The sequence below is a fragment of the Hemiscyllium ocellatum genome, chromosome 19, assembly GCF_020745735.1.
Source record: "Hemiscyllium ocellatum isolate sHemOce1 chromosome 19, sHemOce1.pat.X.cur, whole genome shotgun sequence".
Taxonomy (NCBI): Eukaryota; Metazoa; Chordata; class Chondrichthyes; order Orectolobiformes; family Hemiscylliidae; genus Hemiscyllium; species Hemiscyllium ocellatum.
The window spans coordinates 67,863,819-67,877,132 of NC_083419.1; the positions used below are offsets into that span (position 1 = coordinate 67,863,819).

At 45.1% G+C, this 13,314-nt stretch overlaps 1 protein-coding gene across 1 annotated transcript in view; it reads left to right on the top strand.

Moving 5' to 3' along the window:
- Positions 1-13,314, top strand: part of LOC132824784 (differentially expressed in FDCP 6 homolog) — a 71,577-nt gene that overhangs the window by 4,658 nt on the left and 53,605 nt on the right. The window contains exon 3 of the mRNA XM_060839520.1: positions 9,351-9,533. Within this exon, the coding sequence (XP_060695503.1) occupies positions 9,351-9,533 (183 nt within the window). The remainder of the gene's footprint in view (positions 1-9,350; positions 9,534-13,314) is intronic.

The window sequence follows — 13,314 nt, forward strand, 5'->3', positions numbered from 1 at the left end:
GGTTAGATTAGTTTAGTTTGGAATTATGTTTGACATGAACTGGTTGAACCAAAGGATCTGTTTCCATGCTGTATAACTATATAATCACCTGAGGACAGTGACAAGTTTACAAGTCACCATTACAACACCACCGTAGGTACTTGGGTGCAGATTCTCAAGTACAAATTCTTAGGGGAAAAAAGTTAGAATAGTAAATAATTTAAAGTTTAGTAATAAATTAGAAAAATAAGAATTAAGAGTTCAGAATGACACTTTCCAATAAGAGGTCAGGAGTAGCGGGTTGGCAATATCTTGGAGGGAAGTAGGATTAGAGGAGAGTAGGAATAGGTGTGGCAGAGGCCCTGGAGGGATTGGTTGAAAAAAGGAGGATGATTTTAAAATCGAGTGATCCTATCCCAGGTGCTGGGAAACTCCAATCCCAGCGTGAAGCCTGCCTTGATAGATTATAACTTTAGTTTTTGTCGTTGGTTGCCATGGTGATTATTCACTGAAACATATTCGATGCAAATGGATTTTACCAATAGAGCAAAGGTTTGTTCCCCAAAAAAAAATTTTAAAAAAGTATAAGTCCAAGTTGCAGAAACCTTAACACAAACAACAAAACAGAAGAACAGAAGAAATAAGTGCAGAAGTAGGACATTTAGCCCTTTAAATCTGTCCAGGTCTGAATTCCTCTTTCGTGCCAGCTCCTCATAGGCCCCCTCCTTGATATTTCAAAAATCTGTCCACTACTTTAAACATTTCCAGTGATCTCGGCTCCACAACTCCCTGTGATAGAGAGTTCCAGATATTCACTACCCTCTCAGAGAAGTAATTCCTTCACATTCACATTCTGTAATTTGAAATTCATTTGAGATTCCCCCAAAAGTGGTAATATCTTCTCAGTATCCACTCTGTCCAGGGTCCTTAATCTTGTCTGCTTTCATAAGATCACTCCTAGTCCTTCTGAACTCCAATGAATAAAAGCCTAACTCTTTACCTGTTCTTGGTAAGTCACCTGTTCATCCCAGGAATCAGATTAGTGAATCTGTTTTAACTGCCTCCAATGCCATTCTATCCTTTCTTAAATACGGAGATCAAAACTGTGCTCAGGACTCAGTGTGGAGACAGTGAGGTTTGCAGATGCTGGAGATCAGAGTTGACAGTGAGTTGCTGGAAACGCACAGCAGGTCAAGCCGCATCTGAAGAGCAGGAAAATCGATGTTTTGGGGCAGAGTCCTTCATCAGGAATGAATCCTGATGGAGGGATGTGGCCCAAACCTTCAATTTTTCTGCTTCTCGGATGCTGCCTGACCTGCTATACTTTTCCAGCAATGCACTCTCAACTCAGGACTTAGTGTGCCCTCACTGATACCCTGTACAGTTGTAACAAGACTTCTCTATTTTTAAACTCCAACCCCCTCACATTGAATCCAAAATTCAAAATACCTTCTTAAAGGTGGTTACTTGCAGTACTGATGTGCTAACTTTTTATCTCGGTCTCTCGCTCGCCTAGTGCTCTCTCACCTTCACTCTCTCTCTCTCTCACTCACGTGCTCTCTCTCTCGCTTGCTGGTACGCTTGTGCGCTCCTTTTCGCGCACTCTCTGGCTCTCTTGCTCTCTCACTCTCTCTCTTTCTCTCTTTTACATAATAGTCTTGCCTATTTATTCTTCCTACCAAAGTGCAAGACCTTCTATTTTCCAAAACTAAACGCCTTTGTCAAGTATCTTTTCCCATTCACACAACCTGTTTGTAACCCCTTACATCCTTATTACAACATGCCATTTCATCTATTTTTACATCATCAGCAAATTTGGATACATTACACTCTGTCCTCTCCTCTTAGTCATAGAGTTGTAGAGAACGGAAACAGCCCCTTCAGGCCAATTACTGCATGCCAACCGTAAACCCAAACTAAACTAGTCCCATTAGCCTGCACTTGGCCCATATCCCTCCAAACATTTCCTATTCATGTTCTTATCTAAATGTCTTTTAAACATTGTAACTGTATCTGCATCCACCACTTCTTCTGGCAGTTTGTTCCACACATGTACTACTCTCTGTGTAAGAAAGAAAGAAAATTCCCCCTTGGGTCTTTTTAAATCTTTCTCCTCTCACCTTAAAAATGTGTTTCCTAATCTTGAAACTCCCCCATCCTAGGGAAAGGACACCTGCCATTAGTATAGATAGTAAATGATTGAGATCCTAAGACTGAATGCTTTCTGGAAATCCGAATGCACGTGTATTGGTTTCACTTTATTAACCCGGCTTGTTTTATCCTCAAAGAATTCCAGCAAATTAATCAAACATAATTTCCTTCTCGCAAAGCCATGTTGATGCTGTCTGATTGTGTTACACTTTTGGAAAAATGTTTCCATTTCTTCCTTAACAATAGACTCCATCATTTGCCCAATAGTAGATGTTAGGTCACACTGGCCTGCTTCCTGTTTCCCTCCTTACTTAAACAGAGCCACTGCATTGGCATTTTCTAATCTTCCGAAACCCTTCCAAAGCCCATTGAGTTCTCTGTAGCTACTTGCTTTGAAACACTTGCAAGTCTTGGCGACTGGTGTGTTTTTGCAAAATATTAGTTTGGGCGGTGCAGTGGCACAGTGGTTAGCATTGCTGCCTCACAGCGCCAGAGACCTGGGTTCAATTCCCGCCTCAGGCGATTGACTGTGTGGAGTTTGCACATTCTCCCCGAGTCTGCGTGGGTTTCCTCCGGGTGCTCCGGTTTCCTCCCACAGTCCAAAGATGTGCGGGTCAGGTGAATTGACCATGCTAAATTGCCAAGAGTGTTAGGTAAGGGGCAAATGTAGGGGTATGGGCGTGTTGCGCTTCGGCGGGTCAGTGTGGACTTGTTGGGCTGAAGGGCCTGTTTCCACACTGTAAGTAGTCTAATCTAATTATTTGGCATTTGCCTGTTTCCACGTTATCATTCTATAATCTCGCTAACCGTGTGCCCGTGAGACGGGGAGATAGAGTAGTGGGGAAAGGTAGGCAATTCAGTACTAATGGATGGAAGGAGGAGTGGTGGGAAAGGGTCAAAGGATTCAGAAAGAGATGGCGGAAAAAGAGAAAACCAATTCCACAATTGTATCCTCTAAGGAACCCATACTTACTTTAGCTACTCTCTTTCTTTTTTATAATTTACCCGTAGAAGCTCTTTCAACCTATTTCTCAACTTTTGCAAGTACTTCATTCCAGGAAAATATCACTCTTATCTTAACACTTGGAAATTTTTACTTAACTGACACCTCCCATTTTATTTTCGTTGGACTGCGAAGACAATTCTGTGATTCCTTTGAGTTTGGAGGCAGTAACTTTTCACAATCTGATGGCCTAAACTACTTCAATTCTACGGTGCTCAGTGGTTAGCACTGCTGCCTCACAGCGCCAGTGACCCGGGTTCGATTCCCGCCTCAGGCGACTGTCGGTGTGGAGTTTGCACATTCTCCCTGTGACTGCGTGGGTTTCTTCCCGGTGCTCCGGTTTCCTCCCATCGTCCATAAGATGTGCAGGTTAGGTGAATTGGCCATTCTAAATTGCCCATAGTGTTAGATGCGTTAGTCAGAAGGAAATGGGTCTGGGTCGGTATGGACTTGTTGGGCTGAATGGCCTCTTTCCACACTGGATAATCTAATCTAACCTCATCTAATCATCTAATTATCTAAACTGTCCTGGTTTAAAAGCTCCACAAATCAAAACATTTTGGCTAAGTCGATTGGTTTCTTTGAACCGACAGGTTGACTTTCTGTTCTACCTTCTGAAATGATCTTCTGCTTATTTTTGGACTGAACTTTGCAGCTAATACTAATGACTTTCTGGTCTGTTGTAAACACAACAGTATGTACATTCTATCCATTAATGCTACATGTATGGAATGAGCTGCTAGAGGGAGTGGTGGAGGCTGGTGCAATTGCAACATTTAAGAGGCATTTGGATGGGTTTGGAGGGATATGGGCCGGGTGCTGGCAGGTGGGACTAGATTGGGTTGGGATATCTGGTTGGCATGGACCGAAGGGTCTGTTTCCATGCTGTACATCTCTATGACTATGTTCTACAAGGCACTTGACTGCTTTCTTAGAACTGATGTACTTGGGTCACTGTTCCAAGTGACTTTCTGGCCTATTTAAAAATGATTACCTTCACAGAGCCGGCTTGCAACCATCGAACTCTGTCTTAAAATTCAAATCTTAAATGATAATACGTTACATGCCCCCTACACAAAAATGGGTGCTGCTTAACTGCCAGTCAAAGTAACTCAGTGAGCACGAGAATAATGGGTGATGAGGAGTCTGAGCAAGTAAGGGACATGGATGGTAGAGGTTTGAATAACATGAAGTTTGCAGAGGTTCAAATGTGGAAGAACAGCTGGGATTGCAGTAGGGAGTAGAGATAATAAAGTCACGAATGAGGGTTTCAGCAGGAGACTAGGTGAGACAGGAGTGGAGTTGGTTGGTGCTCCTGATTTAAGAATAGGTCATCTACCAGCTTACTGCCCTTGTGTGGTTGGTTGATCATTTTGGCATGATACTTGCTTGGGCAAACAGAAACATTCAGCCCCTCAGTTTCCAGCGTTACATTTTGGAAGTAGTCAGCTACAGGAACAGAGTTTGGCTTGGGAATAAAAGTTGACGGCTTCCATCTTCTCAAAATCTTAAGTGGAGAAATTTTCAGCCATCCTGCGCTGGATGTTAGATAAGCAGTATGATAATTCAGAGACAATGGTGGTGTTAAGAGAGAGGGTGGTGAGGTATAGCTAGATATCATGTGACTCTAATACTGTTATGGAGCAGGGAGGGAAGGAAGTTGGCTCATTTAATTTTTCTTGCCCTCTGTCTGTAATCAGAAGTGTGTTCTTGATGACCCTTTCCATCACTTAACAGTGTCTAGACTCTGTCCACATATTTGCTGATCGGAACTTGCCAAAGTTGTAGTCAACTTGCAGGCATGATTTAGTTGAAAGTTGCAGTTGAACAATTAAACCAGAAAGTATAACTCTTACACAAAATTTTTTCTCCTTTATTGGCAAGATGCTGTGCTTTCTGTTAATGTTAGTGAGGGGCAGAATGTAGCTGAGAATAGGATGGATTATACAGAATAGAATATTGTTTATAGTCACATGTACACGTCACATGTACAGTAATACAGTGAAGTTTTTACAATGGCTGCCTTATACTGAGGAACAAGTACCTCGGTACAGATCTTAGAGTGCAAAAGACTATAGATTAGCATGAAATGGTGACAAAGTCCAGAATGATAATAAGCAACCATGAATACTTGTTCCAGTCCGTGCCTGCAGACCTCAGAGTCTGAGGCTATGCTGGCCTCCATTAGAACCCACACCACCTTCACCATGGGACTCTGCCCGTGCTCGCTGCGCCTCGAAGCGGGACACTGGCCTGCATGCTCCGCTACTCAACTCCACTCTCCAGGTAGGGCAGGGAATGGGCAAGAAAAGAAATGCTACAAAGAGGAGAAAAAAGAAGGGAAAGGGACTGGTGAGCAGAGGAGCTCTTACTCTACTGCCATCTAATCCATTAAGCCACCACAGGTAACAGCAAGGATATAGGCCTAGAACCCTGGGTAAGGCAGGGGAGCCAGTGCCCCCGAGCTGGATGGTGCTGCCAGTGATACCAAAAATTGCAGGTTGCCTGAGAAGATCAAAATGCCTGATTATTTGGAACCACTTAGTTAAATCTTCACCTTCCCAGACAGTGGACAGTGAAGAAGGCTATCTAAGATTACATAGAGATCTTGATCAGTTGGGTCAATGGACTGAGGAGTGGCAGATGGAGTTAAATTTGGATAAATGCCAGGTATTCCATGTTGGTTAAACAAACAAGGGCAGGACTTCTACAATTGAAAGCAGGGTCATGGGTATTGTCGTAGAACAGAGAGACCTAGAGGTTCAGGTATGTAATTCTTTGAAGTTTCATCACATGTAGATAGGGTGGTTAAGAAAGAGTTAACATGCTTGCCTTCATTGCTCAGACCTTTGCGTACAGAACCATTATGATGAGGTTGTACAGGATGTTGGTAAGATCTCTTCTGGAGTTCTGAGCCCAGTTCTAGTTGCCTTGTTAAAGGAAGGATATTATTAAGCTGGAGAGGGTTCTGAAAGGATTGACCAGGATATTGCAGGGAATGGAGGCTTTGATTTATAAGGAGTGGGTTGACCTTCTAAATATTTATAAAATTGTGAGGGGTCTAGATGAGGTGAATGGCAGGTGTCTTTTTCTGAGGGTGGGGAGTTTCAAAACTAAAGAATATATTTTTAAGGTGAGGGGAGAAATATTTAAAAAGACATATGGGGCAACTTTTCTATAGAGGGTGGTTCATATGTGGAGTGAATTGCCAGTGGAAGTGGTGGATGGGGGTACTGTTACAACACTTAAAGGGTATTTAGATATGTACATGAATAAGGCATGTTCGGAGGAGTATGGGCCAAGTGCAGGCTGGTGGGGCTAGTTTAGTTTGGGATTATGGTCTGGACTGGTTGGACCAAAGGGTCTGTTTCCATGCTGTAAGACTCTGTGACTGATTTCCATTATCCCGGGCACCTTCCCCGTCAGTCTATTGAAAGTCTGCATACTCCCCAACGTCAAGCCTCACTGTGGCTCTGAGGACAACAGATCACCATGTCTTTTCATTTCTGCCCCCTGCCCCCACCCCGGCGCAGGCATTTTTTTGAGAAATGTTTCCAACCTGATATCTTGCTATTTTACTGGGGGAGGTTGTTTCTCGGCTTAGCTGCATTGTAAGTTGACACAGCCCGCTTCGTGAGGCTAACATGTTACTTTTTAATTTTGCTCAATGATTTTCAAGGTTATTTTTGAGCAGTTAGTGCTCAGCCTGGCTGGGACAGCTTCACACTTCCCCATCTCCCTCCCTCCCTTGCTCGCTCGCTCGCTGTGCTGTCTGTAACTTCAGCCTCTCCCTGGCCTATGTGTGCACTTATCACAACACTATGGTAATGTGAAAGATTTGCTGTGGACGAGTCTGCACAAGTCTGATAATAGTCAGGTTTCACGCGTTCTTATGGATACATTTATCTGAAACGTGGCCTTCAAGAATGGTTACAGCACAGAAAGAGGCTATTCAGCCCATTGGATCTGTACGCATTCTCCAAAAGAGCTACTCTTCTAGCGCCTTCATCCCCAAACCCCAGTATTTTCAACCCTGCCTCCACCGTGCTCCCAGGCAGCACCTAATCCCAGATCCTAGCCCACTTGTGCCTCAGAATCGCCTCATCTCATGATGCCTTCTGAAATATATACCCTTTCATTGTCAATTGTATCACCCATGGGAGTACCTACTCTGTACTCTGCCCTGATCCCTCATAATGAAAATGAGGCCACAGATTGGGAAGATCCCAGTATGGATGAAAATAAATGAGCTTAAGGACATAGAATGTAAGTTGTTGTTTCTCAGACTGGAAGTTGGAAACAGTTGAAGTTGCCCCATGAAGTTCAGGGCCACTGCTGGTTTGAATATAACTGAATCACTTGGGTAGTGGGTCGCATTCAGAATAATATTTCCAAAGTTGCTGATGATTAAAGTTGAAGACAACGCAGATCGGAGACTCTAAGACCTGCATTTATCTAGCACTTTCCACAGCCACTGGCACAGTGCTTTGAAGCGAATGTGGCAGCAAATCTGCCCTTGGCAAACTCCCACAAAGAATAATGCAGCAACGAGTAGGTACTCCGTTCCTAGGAGATTGGTTGAGGGAGCAGGGCTGAGCTAGTTCAGTGGAGTTTAGAAACAGGAGGAATCTAGAGCTTGTGAGGGGGGAGTGTCTTTGAGGGCTATCAATGAATGAAGAATGGGCAGTGGTCTGTATGAACTGAGGAATGTACGATCAGCAGAAACAGTCAGCCTTCCTAACCTGCTGTGCTATTCCATAGGGATCACGGCTAATCAGATTATAACCTCAAGTCCACTTCTCCCCCAGCGCCCCCCTCCTTCCCCCATCATCCCAATGGCCTTTCACTTCCTTGTTTAACAAAAATCTGCCCCTTAAGAATATTCAAGGACTCTGCTTACACCAGCTTTTATGGAAGAGAGCTTCAAATACTCTGAGAAAGGAATTCCCTTCTCTGTCTTAAACAGTGACCCCTGGTGCTAGATTCTCTCGGAACAGAAAAACATTCTCCCCACATCTATGCTGTCAAGACCCTGCATGGCTCTTGTCCATTTCTGTGCTGCTTTTCACGTGTAAAGATCAGTTCCTCCTTTTATCATAACTCAATCTAAATGTGTGTCCTGCCCCACCTCCTGCCGCCTCGCTATCAATATCCTGTTTCCCCCCCACCCCCACAACCTTACCGATACCTCCTGTTGCTTCTGTCTCGCCCTGTACTGTTGATATACATATATGCGTATTTATGTACATGTGTGTGTATATGTGTTTATATGTTTGTTTTTTCTAAATTTAACCTATTTTTCTAATTCACCTGTTCAGGGATGCTGTTATCCACCTCTGGAACAGGTGGGATTCGAACCAATGTTCAGGGGCAGAGACACTACCACTGAATGACAAGAAACCCCCCCACTCCCTCCCGAGTCACTCTTTATTTTAATTTAACCTATTCATTTTCTATTCAACCTCCGAGATATTATTACACACAGATGGGGCTAGAATCTGGGCTGCTTGATCCAGAGGTAGGAAACACACTACTACAACACAACACCACTCAATGATAACCTCCCACCATCTGTTTATGTGCTGCAACAAACCTCCCTCCCAGCACTGCCTGGATAGTGTTACTTTCCTCCTGCATCCTGCCTCCTCCCTGGCTATGGGGGGAGCTGGGAAGTGGGTGATGGAAGGGTAAGAGTAACCCATGGTTTCTGATGCAGAGCAGGGAGTAGTGAATGTCCGGGCTGGGACCGAGTAACCTAGAGCAGCTCTGGTTGCAATGTATGGAGAAACTGAGGACTGCAATGTACGGGCCTCTGGCCAGTCCCTATTGAGAAGGGGGAAGGGGAACTGGGTAACACGATGTGGTCTGTAGATGGGGAAAGGGATGGAAGAGGGCCAGAGTCCTGCCAGAAGGTGGGCCAGAGAGAGGAGCAGTGACTGTGCCCAGTACTGGGTATCATCATTGTAGACTGGCAGTCAGTGGGCAGGAGAACCCGCTAATGGCACAATCAAGGGGAAGGATCAGCCAAGTATGACTGAGATCAGAAGAAGAGCCAGCCAATTAGCTATGTCGGTCAATTTGACTTACAGCTGGTCACTCTCTACTTGGTAGAAAGAGGAACGAGAAACAAGAAAGCTGCTTCTGAGTCTAATAGCCCTTCCTGGTCTCGTTTGTGTGACCTTTGAACTTTCCTAACCTTCTGATGTCTCTCCTCAAGGTGCAGGAAGGCCATTTTGTCAAGGAGAACTTCCACGAGCTTTGCTGGACTTTGACGGCCAAGAAGAACTATAAACCCTCTGGAAGCCAGGGCCTAATCTCAGAGACAAGCGCCTTCAAACTCTGGTGCCTCTTTAACTTCTTGTCAGAAGACAAGTACCCGCTGGTGATGGTCTGTGAGGAGGTGAGAGTCTACCCCTTGGGGCCTGGGTGAGGGCTCTGTTACAGGTTAGTGAAAGGCTTGAGGGTTTGGGAGTGGTTTTGATCTTCGTTGAAGGTTGGATATGAGCACAGCACAAGTCAAGTCCTGAGGCAACAACAACCTGCATTTGTGGGGCACCCCATTAGCATCGAAAAACACCACTTTCCGGGAATGCAATTGGATTAAAAAAAGTTAGGTCAGGCTGGAGAGGGGATATTACAGCAGGTAACTTGACACTTGCTCAAAGGGGATGGTTTGCAGGAGCATCTTTTGGAGGATTAGGGAGGGAATTTCAGAGCTTGGCCTAAGAATGCGATTAATACTGGGAATGTTGTGGAATTGCAGGATCTCGTGGACTGTGGAGGCTCAGAGAGCTGGAGATGGTCACATGGATAGGAAAGGGCCAGGGTGTGTTGTGGTTGGAGGGGAGGTGGGGAAGGATAGAATTTGAACCCATTTTGATGGAAAGAGAGAGAGAAAATTAAAGTTTATATAGGTTAAAGATTAACACTGCTGTTAATGCCACACATTAAGAGAACGAGTGCATAATTGGGTATTAAGCAGAGGGTGCTGACATCACTTTGAGGTGGGAGGGGTGAGTAGGATTTAACTATTAGGCGTTCTGAGTGATTGACAGATCTGATGTGATCCTGCTGGACAGATCTGGGGACCAAGTATTATTGGTTATTCTAGAAACAATCGACTTTAAGCTGAGGCCCCAAAAATCTGTTAGAAGCAAGTTTCTGCTGTCACACACACACACACACACACACTTACTCACTCACTCACTCACTCTCAAATGGATTGCATTTAAAACAAGTCCCTGTGTTGCATATGAATTAGGAGCAGCTAGAGGTCATTCAACCCCTCAAGTCTGCTCTGTCATTTGTTAAGAGCATGGCTGGCCTGATCGTGGTCATTTCCATAAATTTTGACACTTTTTAGTCAAAATCTATCCAACTCCCCCCTCCCCATTGCAATATTCATTGAACCTCCCAGCTCTGCTGGTTTCTGGGGAAGGCTGCTCCTAAGACACATGACCCTCTGAGAGAAAAGATTTCTCCTCCTCTGTCTTAACAATGCGAGCCAGTTGTTTACATTCTCTGGTGCTGACATTTGACTTGAAACAAAGTCAAGGTGAGCAGGAAAACCCCAGGAACAGGCAACTGTTGCTGAAAATGCAGCCTTAGTTTTAGCTTTAACGAAGTCATTTAATTTTTAACATCGTTATTCATTTTTGCTGTCACCCTGGGTAGTTAACTTTCCCCATCCGACTCACCACATACAAACCCACCTTCTCCCACTCCCCCTTCCCAGAGCCATTGTTTTGTCATCATTCCTTGGTCTTGATGGCATTTTCAGTGCTGCAATAATTCGATTAAAATTTAGACCAATTATAACAACTGCAATCTGGTGACACCACAAATCACACTGCTGCTTGTTGTTTTTGATTGAAATTGTCATAAATCATTTTATCAAACAGTTTATTTTGATAGGAGTGACAGTAAAAAGGACTGTTACTTGAATGGTTAAAAAGTTTTATAGCATGCTGCTCTGTAGTTCTCACTTTCTCCTGCTGTGCAGTGGGACCTGGGTGTCTTTGTGCATGAATCACAGAAGGTTGGTCTGCAGGAACAACAGGTAATTAGGAAGGCAAATGGAATTTTGTCCTGCATTGCTAAAGGAGCTGAGTTTAAAATGAGGGAGGTTGTACTGCAGCTGTGTAGGGTGCTGGTGGGGCCACACTTGGAGTACTGTGTGCAGTTTTGGTTTCCTTACTTGAGAAAGGATGTACTGGCACTTGAGGGGGTGCAGAGGAGGTTCACTGAATTGATTCCAGAGTTGAGGGGGTTTGGCTTATGAGGAGAGACTGAGTAAACAGGGATTATATTCATTGGAATTTAGAAGAATGAGGGGGAGTCTTATAGAAACATAGACAATTATGAAGGGGATAGATATAGAGAGGATGTTTCCATTGGCAGGTGAAACTAGGACAAGAGGGCATAGCCTCAAAATTGAGGGGAGCAGATTCGGGACTGAATTGAGAAGAAACCTCTTCACCCAGTGGGTTGTGAATCGATGGAATTCCCTGCTGGTTCAGTAAATGTTTTTAAAGCTAAGATAGTTTTTTTTATGAATAATGAAAGAATTAAGGGTGACAGTGAGAGGGTGGGTAAGTGGAGCTGAGGCCACAAAAAGATCAGCCATGATGTTATTCAATGGTGGAGCAGGCCCGAAGGGCCAGATGGCCTACTCCTGCTCCTTGTTCTTATGTTCTCATTCCAAACACTGTAATTGTATGTGTCTCTTCTCTCTGGGTTGGTCTGTGTCTCTGTTGCTCTCTCTCTGTGACCCTGTGTCTTCCCTGTTCTACCAGCCCCCTTCTCTGTTCTTCCCCATCTCTGAGTAGACATGGGGAGTGGTGGAGGGGCTCCAGGCAGAATGGAGAGTTGGTGGGAGGTGATCAGGTGCCTCACTCTCTCTCTCTCAGCGGAGCAGGTAAGGGCTGTTTGGCAGTGGCTGCTTGAAGGCTCGGTGACGTTTGTTTAACGGTTTAAATTTGAAAGTTTTTTTTTAAAAAAAGCGCGGAGCAGACCCGGAAGCTGGTGTAGCGCAAGCTTACCTGGGTACATTTTTTTTCCTATAAAGGCATGCAGGAGAGGAACCCGAGGCACTACAGAAGTAGAGCCTCCCACCCGCCCTCCTCCTCTCACCTAATAATAAGACCCATTGTGGTAAGACGGTAAGTGCTGCATTTTGCTTATTCTAGTGTTTAGACCTAGTTTTTTTTTAAAGGTTACTTTTAGAGGGATGGCAGTGAAGGCAGTGCAATGTTCCTCTTGCAACATGTATGAGGTGAGGGATGCCATGGTCGTCCCTGCTGATTACACTTGCAGGAAGTGCACCCATCTCCAGCTCCTCCAAGACCGTGTTAGGGAACTAGAGCTGGAGTCGGATGAACTTAGGATCATTCGGGAGGCAGAGGGGGTCATAGATCGGAGCTTTAGGGAAGTAGTAACTCCAAAGATTGCAGACAGATGGGTGACAGTGAGGGGGACTGGGAGGAAGCAGCCAGTGCGGGGACCCTCTGCGGCCGTTCCCCTCAAGAACAAGTATACCGTTTTGGATACTTGTAGGGGGACGACTTACCAGGGGTAAGCAATGGGGTTCAGGCCTCTGGCATGGAGCCTATCCCCGTTGCTCAGAAGGGAAGGGTGGAGAAGAGCAGAGCAATAGTTATTGGGGACTCGATAGTTCGGGGCACAGATAGGCGGTTTTGTCGGGGCGAGAGAGACTCACGTTTGGTATGTTGCCTCCCAGGTGCAAGGTGATGTCCCTGATCGTGTTTTCCGATTCCTTAAGGGGGAGGGGGAGCAGCCCGAAGTCGTGGTCCACATTGGCACCGACGACATAGGTAGGAAGAGGGATGAGGATGTTAGGCAGGCTTTCAGGGAGCTAGGTTGGAAGCTCAGTTAGAACAAACAGAGTTGTTATTTCTGGTTCGTTACCCGTGCCACATGATAGAGAGTCGAGGAATAGGGAGAGAGAGCAGTTAAATGCGTGGCTACAGGGATGGTGCAGGAGGGAGGGATTCTGGTTTCTGGATAACTGGGGTTCTTTCTGGGGAAGGTGGGACCTCTATAAACAGGATGGTCTACACCTGAACCTGAGGGGCACCAGTATCCTTGGGGGGAGGTTTAAACTAACTCTGCATGGGCATGGGAACCTAGACTGTAGCTTTAGGGTGCAGGACCTGGAGTGT